Consider the following 27150-nt stretch of genomic DNA (forward strand, 5'->3'; position numbering starts at 1 on the left):
CTTGAGTGTCCACCCTGCAGAGGCCAGGAGCAGACCTGCTTATGTTAAACACCACCAGCAGGCTCAGTCACAGGGAAGACAACAAATCATCCTAATAATGTGGGATAGCATGAAGATGCCATTCTTACAGAGCTCTGTTTAATACTTTAACTATTAACTTTAAACAGCAGATGTGGCACACAGCAGCTCTCTGGATATGCAGTCCAGATTCTGTGCTGCTTCTTCAACAGATTCCAAAAAAAAATCCAAATAATCTGTAACTCAATACACCAAGCTGAAAGTATTAGGCCACTTCCCTATAAGCGATCATTTTCATTCAGAGAGAACTGTATGTCATGTGATATTATGGCACCACTGCATGTCAGACATACAAAGACATATTTACACATATCTATTAAAAAAGATGAATCAGCTCATCCCAGAATGATGTTTCTGTTGGGTAGTACCACATCGATTTACTGACACCAGATTAAGGATTACATATCTAGGGGATTTGTGAGTTGTTGTTGTTTTTTTAAAGAAAAGTCAAAATCAAACCACATATAGGTCTTGACTTTTAATTATTAGTTGTTGTCAAAAATATCAGCTTACAGAGTGCCCAGTGGCGCATGTATAGAGCGGGCGCCCCATGTACAACCTGCAGCCCTTTGCTGCATTTCATCCCCTTGCTGTCCCCCTTCAAGCTTTAGCTATCCTTTAAAAATAAATGCTAAAAGTCAAAAATGAAAAATAAATCCACCGTTTGATACATATGAATTCTGAATATTTTAAATATTTACTGATAGCAGCAGCACTTTCTGGCTTCGTCTTATCTCGAATGTTTGCCGCAATCACTCTGCTCTTGTCTTCTACTGACCATGGAAAGAAAAGTCGCACTTGTCATTTTATCATTTTATAGCTTGTTATAAAATTTGAAAATGGTATCGACTTCAGATATTTTTCAAGGTATTGTATCAAAGTCCCTAGTGTGGGTCAAGCCCCCAAAAACCTTGGATCGTATTTTTCCCATAATGGAAAAGTGTCTGCCTTAGAATCGTTATTTTCTCATGACTTTACAGAGCTCCCTCCAGAGCCGCAGCTGAGACCTGTGTGGTGAATAAATGGATTTTGATGTGTAAAATAGGTGGAGTGTCCCTTTAATGCACTTGTCCCACCACAGCCATGCAAACACAAGTCTGCAGAGCTAAAACACACATCCCTTCATTCAGTCGATTGCTCCTTTAATTGAACAGCTTTGGTGACAAATGACAAATGCTTCTGCTCCAGCTGATGTGATTATATTGTCTTTAAAGTTCATGCCGCTGAGACTCTGAGTCTCGGCCGAGCCTGGGCGTTCATGGACATTGCATAAATATGACTCTGTCCGTATATTGGTGTCTTTTGTAAAGAGCGATTGCTTTTCAAATTGTGCTGTCTGCAGCAGGCATCTGCATAATGAGGCTCCTTCTATCTCAAGAAATAAAGTAGTAAGGAAGAGAGTGACCGGCCGCAGCAGCCGTTTGGAAATAGCTTTGTTTGATTTCACAAAATGAGACTGTAGACTTCACATTTCTGTATTTATTCCACATGTGTGTGTGTCTATTTATATTTGAGCTGGAGGAGGCTCTGTGTGTGTATGTGTGTGTGTGTGTGTGTGTGTGTGTGTGTATTTCTTTATTTTATGCTGATGGAGGGAAGAAGAGGACAGGGGGACAGGTTCAGGGGACAGCTTTGTGTTTAAGGGGGTATCCCTGCTGGGGTAATGTGTTTAAAATCTATTACCCCCACAGCTAGGATTAGTGTGTGTGAGGGTGTGTGTGTGTGTGTGTGTGTGTTTCCCCTAAAGACGTAATCACTATGGTAATACAAAAGCCAGTGGATTATGTGGTAGAAAAAATCTGGTTGATTTATACTGTGCCTTTGGTGAGATATACAGTATACAGCATATACAAACACACAGTGTTGGGGTGCGAGAGTGTGGCCCAAATAGTTCTCATTTTCTCCTTTGTACTGTATCCCACTACTGCTGAATATATTATTGTATTATTATATATACAGTATATAGCTGAGACAGTGGCTGGTATTGTCGTCTCACAGGAAGAAGTGCCTGCAGGTTCTCACCTGGTTGGCTGTTTGGAGCCTTTCAGTGGAGAGTCTGCAGAAATGTTTGACTGACACATTGAGTGTGCCCGCTTTTAGACTGCTGACCTGTCCGGGGATTACCCTTCCTCTCCTCCACTGCCCCAGAAATGTATCATAGGGATGGCGAGATGGGGCAACAAAAAAATCTTGTGGTTACACACCAAAACTAAAAGACATAACTGAAGTTCAATAATATACTGTTGAAGTATGTAGGCTGGTTGAAAACTATGTCATCATGGAGACTGAATGAATCACACACTGATGTACTGGTTTCTTATTTTGGCGTTGACATGACTAATTATTTGATGTGCATAGACTGATAGCGGTACAGTACATTTTGAGTTCCACAACAACCCTGCTTTAATATGTTACGTATCTGTACATTTTAGGTGATTCCTTGTTTATCTAATAACCCCGTTAAAAAAACAAGCAATATGCATCATTGTTTTAATGGGAACAAGTCTTCTAAAGTTTAGGGGAGACTCGTGGACACCCACAGAGCCCATTTTCATTCAGATATGGGACTTGGGGTGGGGCCCTAAAGAGAGTGGGCCCTTAAAGAATGTGTGCCAAAATGATATGCTTATCCTACATAAACTATAAATAACTATTTCATTTAAAAAAAAAAAGTCATACAGTTGTCATTGATAGTCAATGCCAAGTCTCTATTTTATCATGTTAGGAGACAATATAATATACAGTAGCCAGGGTTCCGTGTGTGCTTCATAACTAGTGTGCAATAGGGCCCATCATAATATTGTGCACTGGGGCCCGTTGGAACTACCTTGCACCATTGGTTTTACCAGTTGTTCCCTTACCCAAATTTAGTTTGGAGTATTAATTAGCCTCCTTCCCAACAAGCTATGCCTACATGGCTTGTGCTGATTGAAGCCTTAAGGTTTCACTTTTACAAGATAGCTACCATTGTGATATAGCTTAAAAATGAGTGAGCCACAGCCTCTTAAGGACAGTAATACTGGCCTCAAATATTTTTTTTATCATACTTGTTGGGAAGGGTCGGCAAATGGATCAGGGGGGCCATGCTCTTCACTGGCCACCAATTTGGGGAGTCACTGTTTGGTGCATGCTGGGATAGGCTTTTGCACTGGTTTTAAAACTGTAAATTAGTTGATTATTGATTGACAGAAAATCAGAAAACAGTTTAATTATTGATAATTGTGTCTGCCATTTTTAAGCAAAAATGACAATAATTTACTGCTTTCAGCTTCTTCAGTGTGATTATTAGTCTTCAGTGATACTAAACTACGTATCTTTGCATTTTGGACTATGGGTCAGACAGAACAAGTCATTTCAAGATGTCACCTTTCATTATATTATACATTTATAAACTGGGTGGAATCATATCCAATTCACACCCATTTCTTGCTTATTGTCACTGCTGTTTCACTGTTTCTGTGCAAATCTGTCAATCAAAAACCAAAGTTTGTTCGATGAATAAACAGCCAGTTTTCATTTTGTATGTATATTGTATAAGATTGAGGGATTAAAACTGTTTCTAACAATTCCACAAACAGAATTATAAAAAGGTTCATCTTTTCTTCTTTTCCAGTCTTTTCTCGTGTATACTGCTCTTATCCTCCCTCCTTCATTTCCTCCTGTACTTTCATCCCTCAGGGGGAATATTAGTAGTATCCTTCAGTAAGGGGCCAGGGCCAGGCCTTGGTCAATAATTAATTGAAATCCCCTCATTTACTTAAGATCTTAGCTCACTCTGCCTCGGGTGAAAATGGGCAAAGTTTGCACTTTGGAATAAGTCAAACCGGGCGTATTATGCTGAGCCAGATAAATCAGTGGCAGGAGAGAAATCAGATGGATTTGAGATAATAAATTGACTCCAGCAGCTGTTGGATCCTGAAGTTAATATTTTTTCAACCAAACCGAAGAAACAATAATAGCATACATACACACAAAGCAAATAAAGCCGCGAAATACGAGATTTCTCGTACATTATATTTCCCGTTATATTTTCAGTGTGTCAGTGATTCCAAGGGACTGACATAGATTGTGGCATAGATTTTCACCATGCTCAAATGTGAGGAAATAGCTTAAGCAACTGGTGACCCACAGAAACAAGCTATTAGTGGCACAAACACAATGTAATGTTTTTAAATGAAGCCTCAGTGAGTAGCTGGATTATGTCTTTCACTGGACAAGAGAAATCCACGAGAACAGGCGAGCAAATACGATAAAATGTGGACTGGCTAATCCAGACTGGAATGTAGCTATTGGATGTCATTTTTATGTAAACATTACTGATAAATGGCTGCCTGAACAGCTCTGCCAAGGCATTTTCACTCCATCAGTCGAGCTGTTCAGCCAGCATAGGTGCAGATTTTTTTTTTCTTTTCATGTACCCCTCAAAAGTTAGAACATGTGCTTTGTGCCCCCCCAAAATAGCTGAAAAAAAGTTGTGAAAATAGCTGAGGACGTTTTTTCTGTCAGCACAATTAATGACATTTCCATAACCATAAAATGATGCAGAAAAGTCACAAAGTGGTGCATAAAAATTCACTGTAATGCAGGAAATTAGGAGTTTGGTGCTCAAAAGTTCTGTCGGAGGACCCCAAAAATCCCTGTTTATCATATTTCCTGCCACAATACTGAAATGAAAACAGAGCCCTTGGAAGTCAGCAATTCAACACTGCGGTTATACTGAGCATGTCTTGTGTCATAACTCCCAGACTCCAAAAATTATGGTTCAGTTTATTCTCATAAGTGACTTTCCTGAGGTTGAGAGTAGAATCTTGATAATAATGCTGTAAAAGCAGGAACTGTGACATTCTGGAACCTGTTCGATGCCTTTCCAGAAATGAACCATGGGGAAAAACCAGACCTTGGAGTAAAATACGATGTTTTTATTGCTAATTTTTGTCAATAATTGTGTATTTTCTTTATGTGTTGCACATGTAGCTAAAGCCAAAATCATTTACTTCTCTAAAATCATCACCTCATCAGCCTCCATTTGGTCACTCACATTTGAATAACTTTATCTTTGTTGAATTTTTTGTTGCCTCTGAACTAATTCCAGGCAATCATAATAATTCTCTCTCTCCCTCCTTGACCTTGTTTTGATTCATTCCAAACTGTCTTTTTTCCCCCATCTCTTTCTCATCGAGGACATGGAGGAGTGAACCAGCTCGGAGGTGTGTTTGTAAACGGCAGGCCCCTCCCAGATGTGGTGCGACAGCGAATAGTGGAGCTCGCCCACCAAGGGGTCCGGCCCTGCGACATCTCACGCCAGCTACGAGTCAGCCATGGATGTGTCAGCAAGATACTGGGCAGGTAAAGGAGCACCTACAGTCATATGATGATGATGATGCTGAAAATATTTACACCTTTTTAACATGCTCAACAGTGTGCCGACAGACTGTGAGAGTGTGTGAGGCCTCACATGGCTGGCTAAGGTGTATAAAAATGTCTACGTCCTGGTTTCCAAAACAGAAATCTTTGAATTGCAGTATGAGGCAGGAAAACTGAAACTATTTAGTTCAATTTTGTGTCATTCTGCTTAGTTTTTTTGTGAACACACAAGCTTCAGTCGTGGATAGGTATGTGTAAAACTGAAGTTCCTATCAGGTCACACCATTCTGCCATTTCTTCAATTCCTTCAGCATCATGCACATGATGCTGCTCGCCGTTGTTTCACTTGCCTCTTATTTCTCTCGCTGTTCTTTTTTTTTTTATGTCATTTTAACCTTCCTCTCCCCTCTCTATATCTAATATTTCTCCTCTGACCCCTCTCAATTTTTCTGTCTCCTCCTCAACCCCCCCCTTTTCTCTCTCTTTCTCTCTCCGTCCGTCTCTCTCTCTGCCTTTTCAAAGCTAAATTCAAGAGAAAATCCCTGCTCGTTCCGTCCCCCGGAGAAGAAAGGGGGACAAAAGGGAAAAGATTCATCACTTTTTGGAATTAGCATCAAAATGAAAGTGGCACCATATTTCTGCACCACCCCAAAAAAAGAGGGAGATGGAGAAAGGGAGAAAGACAAGAACAAGGAACACAATCAAAAGGGGAAAAGGCGTGTTAAAGAAGAGGAGTGCAAGGGGAAAAAAAGAGAGACAGAGAGACCATTTGAGGGGACGGAGGGGAAGGATTAGCTACAGCGACCCTCAGCTATATCAAAAAATGTGTTGCTCATTGTTCTCCCTTGCCTCTCTTTCCCCCTCTCTCTCTCTCTCTCCCCTGTCCTGGCCGTTCAACTCACTGAAGCGTTACCGTGAGGGGAGGAGGGGGAGGAGAGGGGATCGAGGGATGGAAGGAGGGAGGGAGGGTTGTTTTATCCTCTCCTCTCTGTCTCTCTGGTGCCAGCAGAACAAAAACACCAACTCTACCACTTTGTGTGTGTGTGTGTGTGTGTGTGTGTGAGTGATTGTGTGTATGTATTAGCTCATCGTTGTGCGGATATCAATAACCATGCTCGTTTATTCACCAATGATTCAGCTGTGAATAATTTAAATAGTTTTCCATTTGGAAATAGATTGTTTTTTCCTTTAGCTGTGTTTATTCTCCAGCTGTGAATAGTCCAAACGTGCAACACAACGTGCAAGTTGTGCACAACTTACGTGCACACACACACACACACACACACACACACACACACACACAAAGAGAGACAAGGAAACGCACATTTACAGGAACACACATCTTCACGGAAGGGATTACTCTACCGTACAGCGGTGGAGAGAGAGAGAGAGAGAAGAGAGAGAGAGAGAAAGAGAGAGAGAGAGAGAGAGAGAGAGAGAGAGAGATGAGAGAGCAGGTTTAAGACTGACTGACAGCTTGCATCCACACACAGCATCCCCCTTTTTCTGCAAGCTGTGTAGCGCATTTGCTGTCCTCCCACCCCCCCCATGCCCTTCTGCATGCAAATACATTCATGAAATAGCCATGGTGGACACGAAATGCCTGAATCTGTGTGTGTGTGTGTGTTTGCATTAGTGTGTTTTGTGTGTGCATCAGTGCCACCCTCTTCTTACCTCTGTGTCACAATGTGAGATTCTCGAGAAAACAACAGCAGCACGAGTCAGGCATCATAAATATTTTTGGCATTTTTCGCTGACAGCGATATCCACAGTTTGTTCTGATGACTGCAACAATACAAACAACCTGTAGTGCGGATTTAACTGCTGAGAAGAATGACGGGGTTATTTTTCAAATGTAGTAAGTCCGGGGAGTCTTAACCTAGTCCAAACAAATTCATTATGTCTTCACTGAATCTAGTTTTTACTTTGTTTCTTGTTGACAGACTGCAGGATGATAGCAGAAACATGTCAAGGTAAAATTGAACTCTTTAATACTTGTCAACAAGAAAAAAAAGTAAAGACTAGAGTCTTAACTTATTCAAAGGACCACTGAGTCTTTATTCAGCTTGTAAAAATACATGAAATGGATACAAAGTCAAGATATTATGTAGTGGTGGGCACAAAATGTGTTAAAACTACTTGCTGGTTATATAAAAAAAATGGCTACACAAAGTCAATGTGATTATTTTGTGGTGGACATACAAATTAAGTAAAGAGAGCAAGACAGTCTGTGTAGGGTGGGCAGGTCAAACAAACATGGACTTTCAACCAGGAGATTGATGTTTGTGTCCCGTGTAAAACCAAAAGTCCATGTAGTTACATGACTTATGCAACTATGCAAAGTAGGGTTATGTCACTTAAGGTTTCATCAAGTACTCAATTTATTTTAACTGAAACCACAGTCTTCTCCTAAACTTAACCATGTTGTAGTTACTGCTGCCATCCATACTGAGTGTTTTCTCTGCAAAAACATAGTTATGTTGAAAAGAAGCTGAAACAAGTATTCAGCAGTCTTAGTTTTTGTCTTTTTGATGCAGAATTCTTTATGTTTACCAGAAAGTGTTTGTTTGCTAAAGCACAAGGATGTACTGTACATAAAGATTGAATTTAGGTCTAAAACTAAACTAAAAAAGACTGTGACTTTGGAAGATAACCACTTGATTCAACAAAATCAAAGTCACAGCAGCTTCAGCTGGATTTCAGACAGGACAGACATTGTGGATTTTGCACCCCATCCATCACTGCCCTTTGTCAGTACAGACACTGAGAGTGCGAGCCCGCCTATCCTCTGAGAAATGCGACACAAGACAGGAAGATCATCTTTTTTCAAGATCAGGTACAAATGGAGGAGGAGGGTAAGGGACAGGCCAGAGAGACGTGAAGTGCTTTTTGAAGAGTTTTTGAATTTGAGCCAGAGAGAAGTCCTGACCGCAGCTGGAAGGTCATTCATCTACTGAAGAGCGAGGAGGGGAAAGAGTTGAGACTGGGTGGAACAATGTCCGAATCACCACAAGGTGTAAAATGTTATGTGTGCAGCAAATCAACAGCAGAGAGTAGTTCCAAAAAAATGCACCTGTTTGGTAATTCTTGCAAAAAACAATAGCTGTTCTTGGAGAGGATTTATCTTTTAAAAGAAATGTAATGACATATTTGTGACCAATTTATAAAAATTTACGCCTCTGATAGAATATAGAATATAGAACAGTGCCCAGCCTTATGAACAATGAAACCTTTTCTTATTTAGGTGCAATTTGATCTTTTGTCTTACAATTGAGCTTCCAAAAAATTCTACTCCCTTTCTGTATGTTATTACCAATGTGCCTATCTCCTTCGCTTTGATTGGCAGGTACTATGAAACGGGCAGCATCCGCCCCGGGGTAATTGGGGGATCCAAACCAAAGGTTGCTACTCCCAAAGTGGTCGACAAGATCGCCGATTACAAACGCCAAAACCCCACCATGTTTGCCTGGGAGATCCGGGACAGGCTCCTCGCCGAGAGAGTGTGTGACAACGACAGTGTCCCCAGTGTCAGCTCCATCAACAGGTAACCTCGTAATCTGTGTGTGTGTGTGTGTGTGTGTGTGTGTGTGTTTGAGTATCAACTTATAGCAACATGTAGCTCAGAGCAATATAATACTGTGTTTTTTTATATGTGTGTGTGTCTGTGTGTGTGAGTGGAGAAGAGAGAATGGCAAAGAGGCCCGGTCTCCATATGTATGAAGTGGCTGCAGCTCAGTGGTTCAACACGATGGTACAATGACAACCCTTTCCCCCCGAGCATAGAGGCAGAGAGAGAGGGAGGGATGGCGAAATAAGAGAGAGAAGGAGTGAGCAAAAGAGGCAGACAAAAGGGAAGGAAGGTGTGCGAGAGTAAGTACAGAAAGAGACACAAAAGGGAAGGAAAGAAAGGGAAAGGAGAGGAGAGGACATGAGAGGAGAGGAAAAGGGGGGAGGAAAGGAGAAGAAAAGGAAAGGAAAGAGGAAGAAAAGGCTTGCATGAGCAGCCAAGCAGGAAGTGTGAGGCCCCTCTGCCATGTCAGCCTCCTGCCTCAGCCACTTCACACACACACGCGCACACACACACACACACACACACACACACACACACACACACACAGTTTAGCTCCCACGATGGTCATGTTCTCTCTGTCACTCAGCATCCTCTCTCTCTCTCTCTCTCTCTCTCTCTCTCTCTCTCTCTCTCACACACACACACACACAAACGAGCACTTCACACACACTAATATCTCCTCTCTCTTCCTGCAGGATCATTCGGACAAAGGTTCAGCAGCCGCCCGGCCAAACAGGCTCAGTGTCGGCTCACAACTTAGGTAGGTGTGCTGCTCTAAGAAATCCTGTTTCAGACTGTCAGAGCAAATTTTACAGCAGAGCCGTTTTTGTGCGAATCTCTCAGGAGCCGTGTGCCGTACATGGAACGGCAGGCGTATTGCAATTCTGGACATTAACTGGCAGTGAAAAAGTGTGAAATGTTGTGTGCCACGGAGGTCTGTGCTCAAATGTTTTAATCAAGATGCCAACAAAATGTCCAAAGTGAACTTAGTTAACAGCAGTGTAGGTTTGCTTTGTACATTTTCTGCTTTTTTTAAACAGTGTTTTTTGGTAAACTACTGTTTTGTGTGATAGTTTTTGTTCCGATTGTTAAGTGCACAGTGGAGATCTGACATAATGAAAAAGACAGTAAGAGATGACGGCATGCAACAACACTGGTGCCTTAATGCCAATAAAACTATTATCACAAGCATTAAAACGTCTGCTAGTTGGGATCATGATTTTAAATAGAGTATGTTTCTAAAATGCAGTTTAATTCAAGGATGAATCATTAGCTGGGAAAAGTGGGCAACTGCCCTGAGGCCCCCTCAGGGGCTACAAAGGCACACATTTATTGTGTGTCTGTTGATTTGTGGTAATTCGATTAATTGCAAATTTATTTGGGAAGATGCACCATTAAATCACATAATGAACTAAAACGATAAAGGCTTCAAAGCAGGTTCTGAATTGTAAATGGTCTACCGTACCGGTCTTGTCCTAAAATAAGTTAGCAGTCACTGTATAAATGGCAACCACACCATAATAACAATTACCAAATGTTATTATAATCATAAATAAACTGAACAAATTGTCTTTTTATACTGGTTCTAGTATTATGTACAGTAGTTCTGCATGTGGTTTGTCCAAGTTGTGTTGCCATACCCCAACAGAAGCTGTCTGATGCTCACAATTGTCTTTCAGAGGACACCCCCAAACTCCTCTGTTTCACATGCCCCCCCGTCTTGAAACAAAACTCATGCCCTTGCATAGCCTAAACTCTTGTCAATTATGAATTATTTTGCCAAGCATGCCATAAAAATGCCATTAAAATGATAGAATCTTATGCCATTAAAAAAAACAAAACAAGTAATTGTGTGCAATTTTATTGTGCCACTGCCAATCATATGCCATCTTCCTAAACTAGCCCTCACCAAAACTTTGAGAACCCCAAATCTGAGTTTTTTTCATTTCAAAATGCTCTAAAATGGTCAGTTTAGCTTCTAAAAATCTCTCCAGAGTTTGGTGTTGGAGAAAGTGTAGGTTGAAAATTTCCTGCAAATGTAAAATAGATGATTATAACCCTGGATCACTCACAACTAATTTAGGCCCATTTGTTGGTGAATTCGGTAATGTTTCATAATTCATAAACACAAAGTAGATAGCAAGGACATTCGAGTGAATAAGCAAAAATGAAAGAATTATCTTACTCTGACAGAGAAATTAACAATCTTTATCCAAAGACCCCTGACTCTCCTCCTTCAGATTAACCTGGTTTCACTGTTCATTTGTGCTTTGTAATCATGTTACAGACTGCAGCAATATATCTATTACAGCTATGACTGAAACATTATTTCCTTTTGACTCGATGAATATCTCAGAGAACAAAAAAATATGAGAGCCTCTCTCTCTCTCTCTCTCTCTCTCTCTCTCTCTTTACCCTGAAGTGGATTGTGTTTCGGTGTCTCTCATATCTTCATAATCGCACATTGTCTATTAATCTAAATTAATTTCACACACACTGCTCCCTGACTCCTGCCTTTTACACACATTTAGCAGCACACACACACATGCATACACACCTAGATACCCCCCCCCTACACACACACATGCACGCTTACAGATTACACAGATAAATGGGTCCCACTCCCAGGCGGAAAATTGAACATTTGGATTTGCAGAATAAAAGCGGTACGTTCTGATAAAAAAAAAAGAGTGAAAAGAAAGAGAAAGGAAAATCAGATAATTGAAGTGCTAAATCAAGTGATGGGAAAAGGAGGGATATGCATTCATTATACTCCCCTTGTCGTTAGCGAAGGAGTAACGGCTGGAGGGGACCGTGATCCTTTGGTTTATCGTTTCTTCTTTTTTTTAAATTCCCTTTTCGGTCTCGTCTTTCTGTGTTTGGGGGGTCTGCTGGGAGAGAGGATTAGGATGTCTGTCTCCACACCTTTCTGTCCCTCCTGGGATGCCATACTGTCACTCAACCCCATGTCCGCTTACAGGGGCACAGATAAGGGACCAGGGAATGAGTGACTGTATGTTACGGTGTGTGCGTGCGTGTGTGTGTGTGTGTGTGTGCGTGTGTGTGTGTGCGTGTGCGTGTGTGTTTGTCACTGAAGCGGTGACAAGTATGTCGCTGTGTCGCCCAGCGAGGAACTTGTCTCCTCCAGGGGGAAGATTAGAGGGAGAGACAACGAGGGGCAGACAGACTTTTGTCCTTTTTTTTTCAAGCCTCAGTTTGTTCTGTGTGGCTGAGTAAAAATTTTAGAGGATTAAATTGCATCTTTGTTGAGTTTAGGGAGAGAAAAATAGGATTGAACTGATAGATTCTTGTTCTGTATCTTAGATTGTTGAGATGCCACGAATTAGATAACAAAATGTGTACAAGGAACAAGAAATGCTGATGTTTGGTGGAAAATCTTTATTGTAGAAGCAGCATGTGACTCAACATTAGGGGAGATTAGGGATTGGTACATCTTTGCCATAACTTGTTCTGCAAATGACAATTAAGGTCCAGCTATACATAAATATTGTTTAATGTCCACAAAAGTCTCCTAAAATTAGATTATTTCTAATTAAAGTCATGTTGTACATTTGTGCCAAATTTAATCTCTCAAAATAAAATTAAATTCAGAATTTGTTGGCACATGTTCCAACCAACCTCAAAATCTGAGTGCAAACCAACCCAACACATTTGTCCCAACTGTTTGATAAAATCATATAGCCAGCTACAAGCACTCATCAAAGACTTTCAAATCTTATTTCATTTCTTTCTTTTGATTCCTTTGTTAATTAACCAGACATAACACATTTCCAGAATCTCTATCTTACACAATTTTATAATATGTTTCTTCAACAGACCACTTTTTAAAAAAAATTTTGATACCTTAAAAACTGAAATGTTACCCTTACCAAAAAAGTTAGTGACTTTCTGATGCTTTAACATAGCAGGTGAGTGCAGGGGAAGAAAGCAAACATTTGATGTTACATTCTTTAGGATGCTTTTAAATAGCACATTTGAGGAACACTTAATAAGGTTCTGTATTTTGTGCCTCCATGTCTCCCGTCTCCTCCGTCCTCCTGCCTGTGACCCAGAAATTATTCTCAGTGCACCATTTTGAAGGATGACTCAATCATTAAAAAATTAATTTCAAGGAGGATCTTTGGGCAGGGTTCATAGGTGTACCTTTTGCCAAAGTCTTTTTGGCACTTGTGTCGTATAAAAGAGACGTACTGGCGTGATGCACAGCTAACTTTAACTTGACGGCTCTGAAACATGGATGTCTCATTTTGTTAAATTCCTGTTGCCTCAACTCATCTCTCGCTGTGTTTCCTCCTTGCCTCTTTTGTTCACATCTCAGGCAGTTGGGATAAGGTGCGAGGAGAGGAGGTGAGGAAAGGACTCGAGGATGAAAAAATGAGAAATCAAAACATGGGAGGGTGCTTTATAAAAGTAGCAGCCAGCGAAGTCGTTTTTTTGGGCTGCAATACTGTTTGGTTCAGTCTGGTTTCATCGGGAATCATACTTTCTCAATACATCTTAATTTTATTATGTGATTTGTCTGTAGCGACGTCTGTGGCGGCCACACAAGTGTCAGCAGTGACCAGCGACTCAGCCGGCTCCTCGTACTCCATCAGTGGCATTCTGGGTATCAGCTCAGCTGCCGATGTGGGCAAGAGGAAGAGGGACGAAGGTAAGCAAAAAAAAATGTGTCTGCGTGTGTGGTTGTGGTTGTAATTTTTCAAGTGCACATATACAAATACATAACATACATAAATGATGTGGGTCCCCCTCAAGACCCCCTCCTTACCCCTTCAACATGTAGCGAGCCCAGATGGAAAGAACTCCGATCAATGGCAGATGTGCGTGAGTGTGTGTGTGCAGGTGCAATATGGGAGTTCTAAACCAAACATCTTCATTCAGAAAGCCCTATTTGTTTACTAACGGAGCTTCACTGGAGAGCTACCTGAGAAGTTATGCATGCACTATTGATCATATACGCTGTCATACCCGATCAATGTTGGATGCATGTTAATGGAAGCGTGAGGGTGTGTGCACATAAGAGTATTCTCACATGTACTGTTTGTATATGTTTGTGTGTGTGTGTATATGCATGTTTGTGGGTGTGCGTGTGGCGGTGTCAGTGGCATTAAAAAGCCATCACACAGACAGTCTCCTACGGTAAATGAGACAGGACCAGATGTCGGAGCTTGGGGGGGGGGGGGACAGAACGCCACTGGGGGCTATTTCTCGCTTTCTGTCTCTAACACATGGATACGCACACACACAAACACACACAGATACAGTATGGGGTCTTTTTCCCACTGCTGATGTATTTCCAAAACATTCCAGCGGGTTCCAGGATGAATCCCAGGTGCACCTTGAGCATTCTGATATGCTCGGCTACGACCCACTCAACCATCAGCAGAGCACAAAGACTTTAGACCTGACATACACATACACACACACAGACACAAGTACAGATGAATAACGAGACAAGCACTTGCAGGGTGCAGATCTCTACCAAGGCCAAATGCCTTTTCAAGCTATGATAACAAAAACGAAAATAATTTGTGTATCCCATGATTTGGATAAAATTTGGATTTGGAAAAAAATGTAATGGGTTATTCCTTGGCCCATGCTACACCCTTGCACCAAATTTCACAAAAATCCGACCAGGAGTTTTGCCATAATCCTGCTAACAAACAGACAAACAAACCAAACCAAAACAGAACCTCCTTGGCTGTGCCGTGATGCCGTTTGTTCAAAGTCAAGTCAAAGTCAAAGTCAGCTTTATTGTCAATTCTGCAGTATGTACAAGACAAACAGAGGATTGAAATTACGTTACTCTCAACTCTCTGTGACAGAGAGTAGACATAAATATATATATATTTAAAAAGAGAGACCTCTGCTTTCTCTACACAAAGTTAGCTGATAGTTTGTTTACATGTTGGATCAAAGCTGACCTTTGTCTTTTGTTAACAGTTTACTGAAGCATGCACATCCACATGATAACCACTAGGTGCTGGACAAGTGATCATATGAAACACAGAAAAACAGCCTCTGTGCACTAGACTATGCTCTCATGTATATTCAGTTGAAATACCATTGAGGTGATGTTTTTAGCTTCACGCTCTTCATCAGACCAAGAGGAGCATAAAGCTGTTTTTCTGTCTTTTATCCTGTTTTGTGTCCATTGTGTCCATTGTCAATTGTGAGTTTGCAATGTGAAAAAAATAACAGAAAGTCAATAAAAACTCAGAAATATTGCAGATAGTTTTTAAAGCTTAGCTTAGGTGTAAATAACTGCATCGTCAGTTCCACCAAAGAGACAAAAATAGCAGTAGTCAAATGCCATAAGATCTGTGGGAACCCATAAAGACACTGTAATCTTTCTCAAATTTGACAAGAAATATATGTAAATGCCATATTTCCTTCATAATTTCTTCTGTTACTCACAATTTGACTGCTGTCTTCTAATTAAGCCATCTCATCCTGCGATGGTTTATTGGCACCCGATTGGAGAATTACCATCATTACCTGTTTCTCTCAAAAATGCGACCAACTCCTAATAGCTGCAAAGCATTATTGGATGGAAATATTCCATAATTTTCATTTTATATTGCATATTTCCTGCATTTTCGGTTAAAGATTGCACAAAATTGGATGGAAATTTGACTACACAACACTTCAGAGAATCCTGGCCTACATTTTAGGCAAAAAAAGCCCTTTGGTTAAGTGTAGGGAAAAATCAGGATTTTGGTTCAATGTTAGGAGTAAGATAATGTTGGGGGGTTAGGGTCAGGTTTAGGGGGGGTTTAGGGTTAGGTAATAATAATTAATTCTGTTGTCACTATGAGTGGATACTGTATTGAAAAAGTGCCTATTCTGGTAAAACTTAACTGAAACACATTGTCAGTGATCACCTTGCAGATACGTTCAATATCAATGTTTCTGCAACTTGCTGGGTACGTTTATTAGCAACATTTCCTCATTACGTTCATGGAAAAAGTCATTGACACCTGTAATTGTCCTTTTCCCTGTAGACATTTTGACTTTTTATGGGATGAAAAGCACAAGTGTAAAGTAATATCATTAATGATGGCACAGTGTTATGCTTGCTATGTTATGCTTTTCCTGCTATAATAATTCAAAACATATCTGGGGTCCACTTTCTTATGAAGCCATATTTCAATGACAAGAATAATATGAGTCATGTATAATTACACCACTGTATCCCACAATGCTCTGCCGTCTGTGGCAAAGACTCTGTGGTTGAATTGGTAGCTGAAGTCGAAGCTCTGTTATCTAATTAGCAGCATTATTGTTTCACTTTGTTCTTTATGTGCATAACGTGCTGCACCACGTGCTACACATGTGGTCTGTCTCTTGTTTTATTATGACTGAACCCCGTGTTTTACAATTCCCATCGAAAATATTGTGTCACTTCACATTTTCACCGAAGCATCCACAGAGCATTGTGTGACTCGCCATCACATTTCGCCCGTGCGTTTTTATCTGCAGTGTTTCTGTGGCAGAGGTCTGCGCGGTTGGCTCTGTGGTCTAATTAACAGCATAGCTAATCACAGCTTCCATTAGAGCAGCCCCCGCTGGATAATGACACACACACACAGCAAGGGGCGACAGGGGGGAACAGCATGCACTGACATGGACAGACAAACACATATACAAATACACAATAATGCAAGCCTCTCTCACACACACACACACACACACACACATATGCTTGTAGGAAAGAACATTTGTACACAGAAGGAAAAAGACATAAACATACACAAGGCCGGCAATCACACAGCTTTCTCATGTTGACTGTGGCTATATCTATCTGTCAGTACAGGTCAATATAGGCTAATGCAGGTCCTAGAAATTAGAATCAAGGTGACAGAATTCATTTGGAGATAATTTTGAAAAAATAGATCTAAAATTTAATTTAAAAAACTCAAAATATCTTTATTTATGGTCTCAAACACCACAAATAACTAATTTGAAACAACTGGGAATGTACCCAGTGTCTTTCATGGCCATTAGGTGCATCAGACAAGACTGAAACCTTGACTTTCCATATACAAAGAAAAGCATTTAATAATTGCTGTAGATTTTGTGGGGCTGCTGGGGGCACAATCTCAACATGTGCATTTGTCTCTACATTAAAACATGACAGTAACAGAGAACTTTTTTTATGAACTGCTACAACATGATACATAAATGCAACAGTGCCTCTGCAAAGTAAGGTTAGCAGTACGCAACCTCAGGCGCAACAATTACCATAAAACATAAAGAAGATGAAGCAACTATGTACTGTTGAAGGAAGGCCATTCAAAGAAGGCCGGGGCACGCTCTTCTATCTCATGGGAGCTTTGGGGTGTAAAAATCAAACAAAAGATCTGCACACTGTATTAAAAGCTCCCAGTGAAATTTCTATGTGCAACGTTTCGATTTAACAGAGATCTTCGTCAGGCTACCTTTGCCTTGGGGTGTAACATATGCAATGTAACTTGAGCTTGGAACGATTTGAAACCAGGGCTCAGTCGCAGAGAAAAGAACCAAACACCACAAACAATTCATCAGCTCAAAATCTTTTCTTAGGTGATCAGGGGTCATGCACCAAACTCTGAAATTAGCTGACCCACCTCAGATTAGACTTGGCCCCGCCTTGCCTGTGTTTAAATCTAATTTAGAAATACATTTGGATTGGATTGGATACAGGTGCAGGCAGTCAGTGAAGGCAGAAAAATCAGTTGAGGAAAATCACACAAGAAACAAAGTCCATAAGTCAAAGCAAAGCCAAAAACCAGGGAATCAAACTTAAGAAACAGACTGCAGAGCATGAACACTCTGTGGTAACAAGAAATGCGGCAGCTGAAAGCAGGAAACACTGGGTGTTTTAAAGGGCTGATTACTGATAACACACAGGTGAGTGAAACAAGACACAGGTGAAACACATGAGCTACTCAACAAAGGCTGGAAAACTCAGGAACTAAAAGAAACGCTAAACACAATGAGAACACATTTCAAAATAAAACAGGAACTAGACACAGAAACATGAACTTAAACTTTACAGAAGATCACAAAGCTGCGATGTTTGTGGGTTAAAGCAGACATCAGAATAAAGGGATGATATAACTCAGGCACTCTTTTCTTGAGTGTGCTCACCCTTACAGAACCTTTGGGTACAACTAAGTGAATAGTGGTCATCATGCACTTGAACTTTTTCATATAGAAACCATAGAAACCACCAACTATATTTATGGTCTTTTATTATGGATGCTCATGTCTTATCATGGTCTGTTATAGTGTGGCAGCTATTGAGCCTTTTGGCAAGTGCAGACCAGATTTCACTGCACATGTGTTGTATCTCAATGATATGATGCCGTGACTTCTCCTCTTTTTAACCTCCGTGGGTTGAAGCAGGAAATTATACCATGACATTTCCATCATAAACTGCACAAAAATGCACAAATTGGTGTCTTAAAAATCACCAGGATGCAGGAAATGGAGTGTTTGACGCTCGAGATTTATTGAGTGGAGGACCTCCAGATGATCCCCCAATTTTGGTTCCCCCCAAAAGGTTGGAAAAAAAAACTTAAGAGAAAACAATGTACTTGTTTTCCCAAAACAATTTTAAGAAAATTAAGGTGACACTCAAAGGCAAAATAATTATCTGGTCTTGATTGGTGTAACATTTGGGCTGGCATGTTTGTAATTTACCTGGTTTCAAATAAAATTCACCAAATTGATCAAAAATTGACGTGATTCTTTTGCACCCTTTTGCATTTGAGTACTACCTAAATTAGTTTCGGGGAAATAAACACATTGTGATTCTTATGGACCTTTTTCACAGCAGACATTGTTGCATGTCATACTGTGGCAGGAAAGGCACAGGTGCAATTAATAATGTTAACAATAGCTGAACCTGGACGGGACTGAGCGGTCGTTAGTGTTATTTGTGCCACCTGTGGTCTGCCGATGTTTCTTGCTATAATAAGTCACAATAGATGGGTTTCTATTACACATTTGCGTAAAACTTATTACGATTATTTTTAAATGTCGATAAAACACAGTTGCGAGATGACTACGTTTCCACGGAGAGATGTTTTGTGACTTCTCCTCTGGCGATAACATTCCAAGAAGCATGGTGATGGATGTTCAAAACATAAGCCGCTTTATTTCATTTGCAGCCACCGCCACTGAAATACCACCTCATGAGAGTGTAAAAACTTTTTTGTAATAAATGGGAGTTTACATTTATATTCACAATTTAAATTTGTGCAGTTTAAGGGTTAATGAAAACTTGCCTACTGCTTGCTATAAAACAAACAAACTAACTAAGGCTGTTAGAAGCAGTCCATCCAGCCAAAATTCAGGGCAAAGAGAGGTGCACCTGTTTTATCTTATGGTCTCAAAGTAGAGTAAATGCTGTCTAATCCATTCAAAATTAGATCTTATTTCTCTGCAAAGTTTTGAATTCCACTGAGTGCCCTCAAATAAGAAAAGTTTTGTTATTTTGATATGTAAAATTGATAAAAATGATCACATCACATGATTGATACTCTATGTATGAACATGTGTGCTGGAAAGCTGTTATTCCTGCTGTAACTCACAGGCATAGAAGCGGCAGCTGCACATGTAATTGGAAAACAGGAAGGCGGGATCATGGCATGTGTGTTTCTGTGTGAGTGTGTGTCGGCAGAAGGAGTGTGTGAGGGGTAAAGCCCTGTGGTGACCTGTGCCCCCAGCCAAAATGAGGGGAAGTGGGGGGTGACTGGGGGCAGAATGGAGATGAATGGGAGTGAATGGAAGAACTTGACTTGTGAGGCCAAAAGGGGACTATTGTATCTTAACCTATTCTCTTACACACAGAATGTGTGTGTGTGTGTGTGTATGTGTGTGGTGTGTTGGCACATCCAACATGGATATGGAGTTCAGGACGGGCCCATAGAGAGTGTTTCTTTCCTTAAGTGAAAAGTATTCTCAGTACGTTTAAAGGAAAATCTGGTACGTACATAAAAAGTCTGTTTTGCATTAGTAAGAAATAATTACCCAGAATGCCAAGATGACCTCTCACCCCCTTGTGCATCCACTGTGACATGCAGCAGCTTACCGGATAAAAGACGCTGGGAGTAAGCAAAAGATGGAGGACGAAGGGGAGGAGGGAGGGGTCCTCCGCCCTTCACCCTTCCTCTTAGTACTACCCCCCAAAAAAAACCCACTTTGATCTCTGGAGTTTAGATGGTGTGCACGCACACGCATGCATGCACACACATACGCACACACGCACACGCACACACACACACACACACACACACACACACACACACACACACACATGTGCATGCACAGACTGGGGCTGTGAGGTCAGACTTACGACCCTTGTCCTATCAGTATGATAATCTATGTCAAGTGCAAAAAGATGCACACTGGTGGTGTCCTACCCCCTGCAGACACACACACACACACACACACACGCACACAGAAATGCAATGAAACACACAAACAGGTGACAAACTGTCCAACTCTCAAAGGTATTTGGATTTAATAATTCAACTGTTCCTTCCTGGGTTGTGGAAAAATGGAAACGGCAGCCCGAGTCAGAGGGAGACGGTGATGGAGAGAGGAAGAACCGAGAGAGAGAGAGAGTAAAAGTGAGAGACAGAGAAGGCGGAAGAGAGAGGAAAAAGGCAGAGAGGAGAGAACAATAAGGGCTCATTGTTTGTTTTGTTCTGCTCTGAAAAAGAGGGAAGAGAAGCGCTTCCCTTCTGAGACTGACTCACAGAGATAGAGGCAGCTGTGAGTTTGTGTGTGTGTATTTGTGAGTGTGTGTGTGTGTGTGTGTGTGTGTGTGTGTGTGTGTATGTGTGTATGTGTGTGTATGTATCCGACGGTGAATAGGATTTAACCCGTCACGGCAATGAGTTTCTTTGCCCATCCATGGATACAATGAAACCAGCCGGATATCAAGCTACCCACCCACACCCACATCCACACCAACACACACATACACACACATACACACATACACACATACACATACAGATGAATGGACAATATTGATTATAATGCGTAAAAGCTTTGTTTTTTCTGCTCGATTACAGTATGGTTCTGGTGGTCTCCTTCGTTCCTTGTCCTTTGTGGGTGCTCCTTCATGACAGACTTGGGTCAGTCTGTATCAGTGTGTATCCAGGTGTGTGTGTGTGTGTGTGTGTGTGTGTGTGTGTTTGTGTGTATGTGTGCGACAGAGAGAAAGCAGAAAGCAATAAGCTGGCTGAAATGGTGCCATCACAGCTACATGATTGATCAATTGAATTCCATCATGGGGACTGGCCGGTGGGATTAAATGGGTCGCCGTGGGTTACCAGGCTAAAGCATCATACTGGCTTTATCTCCCCCCTGATTGGTCTGTCACCAGAGACCTGGACCGTACACTCACACTGCTCCCACCATCTGTGTGTGTGTGTGTGTGTGCGCGTGTGTCTGCGTGTGTGTGTTTGTGACTATAGTCGAGAAAGAGAGATTATGATCAAGCAGTGTGTTTGTGGGAGAGTGGGTGAAAGAGGTTTTGTGTACTGAAAAGGTACGGCGAGGTTTTGTGAGTTATGCAGCACTGTGCGAGTGTGAGGGAGTTTTGTTAGCAGCTAGATACTGTCTCATGATTTGAGGTTTACTAGAAGTCTTTGGGTTGTACCGGAAATCATTCCTTGTGCCACTAGGTGCGTTTCCATTCCAGATTTGAACAAAACTTAAGCGACATTTTTGAAATGTTGATAAAACACAATTGCGAGTTAACTGTTTTCCAAAAAGCACAGCAATGGATGTTCAAAACATTAGCATCTTTATTTCTATTGCAGCCACCACACTAGCCATCATTAATTCCAATTGAAGGCAACAACAATAATAGATAAAGGCAAGCCCTTTATACGCATACCACGTATGAGGGATTTCTGGGAGCTGATAGTCCATGATTTCACAGAGGAATTGTGGAGTCAAAACTTCTGGATGATCAGCTCAACTTTTAAAGAGTTACGCGATGCAATAACACCTCTTGTAGCTCTTGATGCATCATGTCCGAGGGAGCCAGTTCCTCCTGACAAGCACATAGACATAGTGTCATGTCAAAAAAAGTGTTTCCATTCCATCCATCCGTTTTGCGAAATATGGCTTTTTCGCATCACCTTTTGATTTTTCAACTTTTTGTTTTTGTATATCGCAGTGTGTAAAAATAGATAATTGTTTGGTTTTTGCACGTGGGGGATTTGATTGTTTGCTGATTCACAACCAGTTCTGTATTTAGGATGGATTTTCATTTTAAACAAATTGTTTGCCTTGAGGGATAAAAGTGATACAGCAAGTTAGTCAGCATACAGGAGTCTTTTTGCAGCTTTGTGGTTGATCAGTCCCTCTCCAATGCACCTGTCTCATCTGATAGATGTGTGTAGTGTTCTTTTGTTTTCGCATCACATGAAATACTGCCCCATGCATGCATAAACACTTTTTGTGATAAACTTGAGTTTTTTGGGTTTTTTTAATTGACGTGTTTGCATTAAGTGTATTTTATATTCACAGTTTCAGTTTGCACAGACTGAAGGTTAGCAGAAACCTGCCTAATGACAGCCACTATAAAAGGCTACCACTCAAACTTGAAAATATTGTTTGCAATCAGTTTAAGCAAAAGCGAGGTTAAATGTGTCACTCTACTATGTAAAGGACAATTCTTGTTTGTGATAATTTGTCATAGTTTTGACCATCATTTCTGTTGGTAGTATTAACATTGTACAAACTGCTAAGATTTGGGAACAATGCGTAGAGACTAGGTTTACAGCTGTCCATTATTTTATCAATTGAGTAATCTGCTGATCAATTTGTCATTTGATTGAGTGATTTGATAAGAAATACATTTGCTTTATTGAAGAGTAATTGTAAATATACAAAAGAGAAATTAAGACAGTCTCTTGGATTAACCAATAGGATTCCTTTTTTAAACAATTAACATTTTTATTGCTTAAATTGCATCCAATAGGTACGCTCCAACTCATATATATACCACCTGGTATTTTACTTTTGGGTATTTTTGTCCTGTAATGTGGAACGGGTGGACCCAAATGCAGGAGATGGCAGGTGACAGGACCTAAGAAGATGCATAACAGTATCTAACAAAGACTGAAGTAAAAGCAAAACTTAAATACAAACTAGACTGATGAGAGGATGAAGCACAGATGGAAAAAAAAGGGCGGAGAAGATCAGGTGAGGAGAATAAGGTGAATAGGCAAAAGGGAGCTCATTGGCTGGGAGAAACTAAGGAGCAGGAAGGACTAATGAGGCTGATGCAGGACAGGTGTGACAGAAAACAGGCGGGAAACAGATAAAGGCAGGAAGTAACACATGACACATGAGGAGATAAACTACAAAATATATCAGGAAACAGACTGACCATGATGAATGCATGAGAGGATCTAAGGGGCCTTCCTGGTTCATAAACCACTAGCATCTCTAGCATGTCGTCAGGTGCAAGGCCATGAGTTAGCTCCGACCAAGCAATTTGATTGGTTGAGAGGCATTCCATGAGTGATGATATACAGTATGACATCACTGGGACTGTTAACTTTTAACACTGCATGTATCCATTTTACAGCTGTTCAAAAACATTAATTAGGCTCACACAAATGGTCGGTAGTTATCTAACGTTACCGTAGATTGTATCAATGTTGGAAGAGTGAGGAAATCCCGTCTGACCGGCATCTTGCTCAAAAGATGCCTGAGCAAAATCCTGCCTGATGCAAAAGCCCTTGACCTGCAGCCCAGGAAAGGGGCAGCTGTGATGGACGGGTTTTGGTAAACCGCCATTCACTGGGAGTAAACTAGCTGTTACAGATGTTACAAGGATGTGCAGTGAGACAGGGACACACTTGTCTGACACCAGCCACAGCCTGAGAGACACCAACACACACACACTGTGTGATGTGGGCCTCCAGGTGACAGACATCACAGCAGTGAGTGGACACACGCTGGAGCGACCTACCGTCTGATCAAACTAACTCATCTGAATCTCAAAGTGTCTGTTAACAAACTCTGATTTCACTGAAAACACAGAGATAAATGTTCATGATACTAAGCAGCTGCTCTGTGCAGAACATGAAGACTGAGCTAAGACAGATTAGCAAGCAGCGTGCAGGAAAATGTTCCTGTATTTGTAGGCAAAAGCTGTCAGTTCCAGCAGTTGTGGAACTATTTGTGTCGGCGGAGCTGAAAAAATCATCAAACAAACAAAAAAATCATAATCTGTTGTCGCTTATTACTTTTAACTTATAAAAGACACACGTTAAACTGTTGTAAAGAAAGCAATATCACACTAGAGGTCGTGATGTTGGAATGTTTATCATTACTGTGATTATCTTCGAACCGAATCACAGCCGTGATGACATACAGTACAGCATCACTCCCTCTCGTGTGATATTGCTTAAATAAAAGAACTGGAGGTGCATTGCTGCCTCTCACAATTAAAAACAATGCATTTGGTCTTTGCAGAAGGATGCGATATAAGTGTTTCTTTGCATATAGAGTCTTTGTCTTAGTCAGTCTTTCTACATCACCTTGTTTTTTCTTTAGGATCACATTCTGGTGAAAATGGACCTGTATTCTCTGCCTAAATGGAAAAAAATATATATATTTGAAGCCCCTTCCCCCTCTCCACCTGTCCATCATAACACTCCCCCCTGCCACTGGACAGGCGCACACACACACACACACACACACACACACCAAACACACAGTGACCCCCAGGACTAAAATAGGCTCTCAGGAGCGGTTTGGTGCGATGAATTGGCTCTATAGCGGGGGATTTTCACCCTCATCCCCTTTTTCTCTTTATCTTTTTCTCTGGTTCTCTCTTTTCTAATCATTTGTGGGCCGCGACTCTTCAGAGTTCTTATAATTGTCTCGTTCAGTCCCTCAGCCTTGCAATAACTGCAGGATACGAGAGCTCACAGTCTAATACTGATACCACAGCAATATATATTTGTGTGTCTGCGTGTGTGTATGGGCGATACGACACGAGGGACGGAGAAGTGTGTATATATGAGAAGCGAGAGTGTACTTTTGAGAGATCAAGAATGAGAGACAGCGTATGCTTGGTAATGGATTGCATTTGTATAGCATTTTCTCAGAGTCCCCACAATCTAAGAAGTCACTCAGTCCTAAATCAGCTCACTGGGGTTCATTTGAGTCCGTGCTTTGACCAAACTTCTCTCTCCACCTCTGCCTCAGTGATTTATTTTTATCAACACACGCCTCCTTTCATTCTTCTATCATCGTCTGAATCATCTGTGTCTGCTGTCTCTGTTAGACACACCAGACTCTTTAAACCACCTCTCTTCCTCCTTTCACTCTCTAATTCCCCCATTTACAAGCCCTCTGACTTCACTCCTTTGTCTTTCTCGGCGTAGGTTTGCAGGAGTCACCGCTGGCCAACGGGCATGGTCACAGTGGGCGGGACTTCCTCAGGAAGCAGATGAGAGGGGAGCTGTTCTCGCCGCAGCAGATCGAGGTATTGGACCGCCTGTTTGACAGACAGCCACCCTGTCCAATCCAATCCAGCTCTGACCTCTATGTGAGCCCTGACTCTGGCAAGGTAAGGGCGTGCAGGCTCTGGGCTGAGGCTGAGTTTGGGAACAGGTTGCTCTAAGAATGAAGGATGCTTTAATGAACTGTACAACTAACAAATACTGACAGAGGCAGAGGTGGAGCAAAGTCTGGTCACTGAATTTGGTAGCATGCACCTTTCAGGTTATCCATTTCTTTTTGAACCAGTCCCCACTCCAAACCCTCTAATTGGGTTTGACAAGTAAAACATTTAACATGCTTACTTAGCTAACTTTGCTATAATTTCAAACAGCTATGTTTTTGTCGTTTGCTGCAGAGGGATGTATTTTCAGTTTTTGTGGATAATCTAGCGCCAAGGGGGAAAACAATCCTTTCCACCAGCCTGAAAATTGTGGGAAATTACAATTTTTAAAATTACAAAGAAACAAATTTACAACAGCTATGATTAATTAAACTTAACATGACATCAGTAACCAACAGCCATTAATGCTATAATGCACTAGACTAGTGTGTTTAAGTGAATTCCATGCATGTTTTGAGACAGTATAGCAATGCTTACAGCGTATGTTTAGATAATGTGCTATAACACTATAACATTATCACACGGGCATTTCCACGTCCTTGGAGGCTCATTTTATTAATGGCTAAACTATCTAACACTGTCTGGATAAAGTGTTGAGCCCTATTTCTTGAACCCCTTAAAATCACCACCAAACCCACCACACTCCCTTTAAATAAACAGTGATTATAGCTTAGCATGTACAGTGCCAGCATATTTTCACATATAACTGGGGGAATTAAGGGGTTATTTTAAATATGAACCAAGATGGTTTCTGTGACTTTTATTTTGTTCGGAGAGTTTGTGGAGTGTTGTGGCTTTGGGGATCAGAATTTTGGAGCTATTGTTTTGTTAAACAAGAAGGATTTTACTCTTTCTCTGTAGTTATCTTGTCAATAATCCTGCGACACTGAGAATAACAATCTGTGTCTTTTATTGGCAGAAGCAAACACTTTTAGGGGATGTTGAGAGCATGCTGAGAGTTTATAGTGCAGTCTAGGCAATACTCTCACTTAAAATTGGACTAGTTTAAGAAAAATATTGTACCTTAGACAGAAAAAAAGGAAAATAGGCTTTAAAATATCATTTTACTATGGATTTTTAGGTCTATTTAACTTGCAGAAAGCCACACAGCAACTCTTCGGCATGGTGGCGGATGCTTTGTTTTACCCCTTGGCGTAAAAGGATGCGACATTGCCATGAATACTGGCTGTATCTATGCTGTACCTGCAAATGTAGCGCCAATTAGTTATTTATATTTAATTTTTTATAGACACTCTAGTGGCCTCAAGGTTCTGGGGAAAAGCAACTTCATTGAGACCATTACCAAAGACCAATAGACACGCAACAAATCCTAACTAACAGTAGTGCTTAGTGCCGTCTCTTTCCTCTCTGGTGCCCGATGAAATGCTTGTCTCTGCTTTTAGCTAACAGCCTGTCCTGCCTGCTATGCCTTGCCATGCCATGTCAATCCTGAAGAAATGTA

The 27150-nt window shown here is 41.1% G+C and overlaps 1 protein-coding gene across 2 annotated transcripts in view; it reads left to right on the forward strand.

Annotated features, from left to right (window-relative positions):
• Positions 1-27150, forward strand: part of pax5 (paired box 5) — a 70294-nt gene that overhangs the window by 13398 nt on the left and 29746 nt on the right. The window contains exons 2-6 of one of the 2 annotated variants that reach the window (XM_042484953.1): positions 5259-5424; positions 8789-8986; positions 9709-9773; positions 13560-13685; positions 25450-25634. In XM_042484953.1, the coding sequence (XP_042340887.1) occupies positions 5259-5424; positions 8789-8986; positions 9709-9773; positions 13560-13685; positions 25450-25634 (740 nt within the window). The remainder of the gene's footprint in view (positions 1-5258; positions 5425-8788; positions 8987-9708; positions 9774-13559; positions 13686-25449; positions 25635-27150) is intronic. The other variant, XM_042484954.1, reaches the window with a different exon arrangement.

Source organism: Plectropomus leopardus, chromosome 4, assembly GCF_008729295.1.
Source record: "Plectropomus leopardus isolate mb chromosome 4, YSFRI_Pleo_2.0, whole genome shotgun sequence".
NCBI classification, from domain to species: Eukaryota; Metazoa; Chordata; class Actinopteri; order Perciformes; family Serranidae; genus Plectropomus; species Plectropomus leopardus.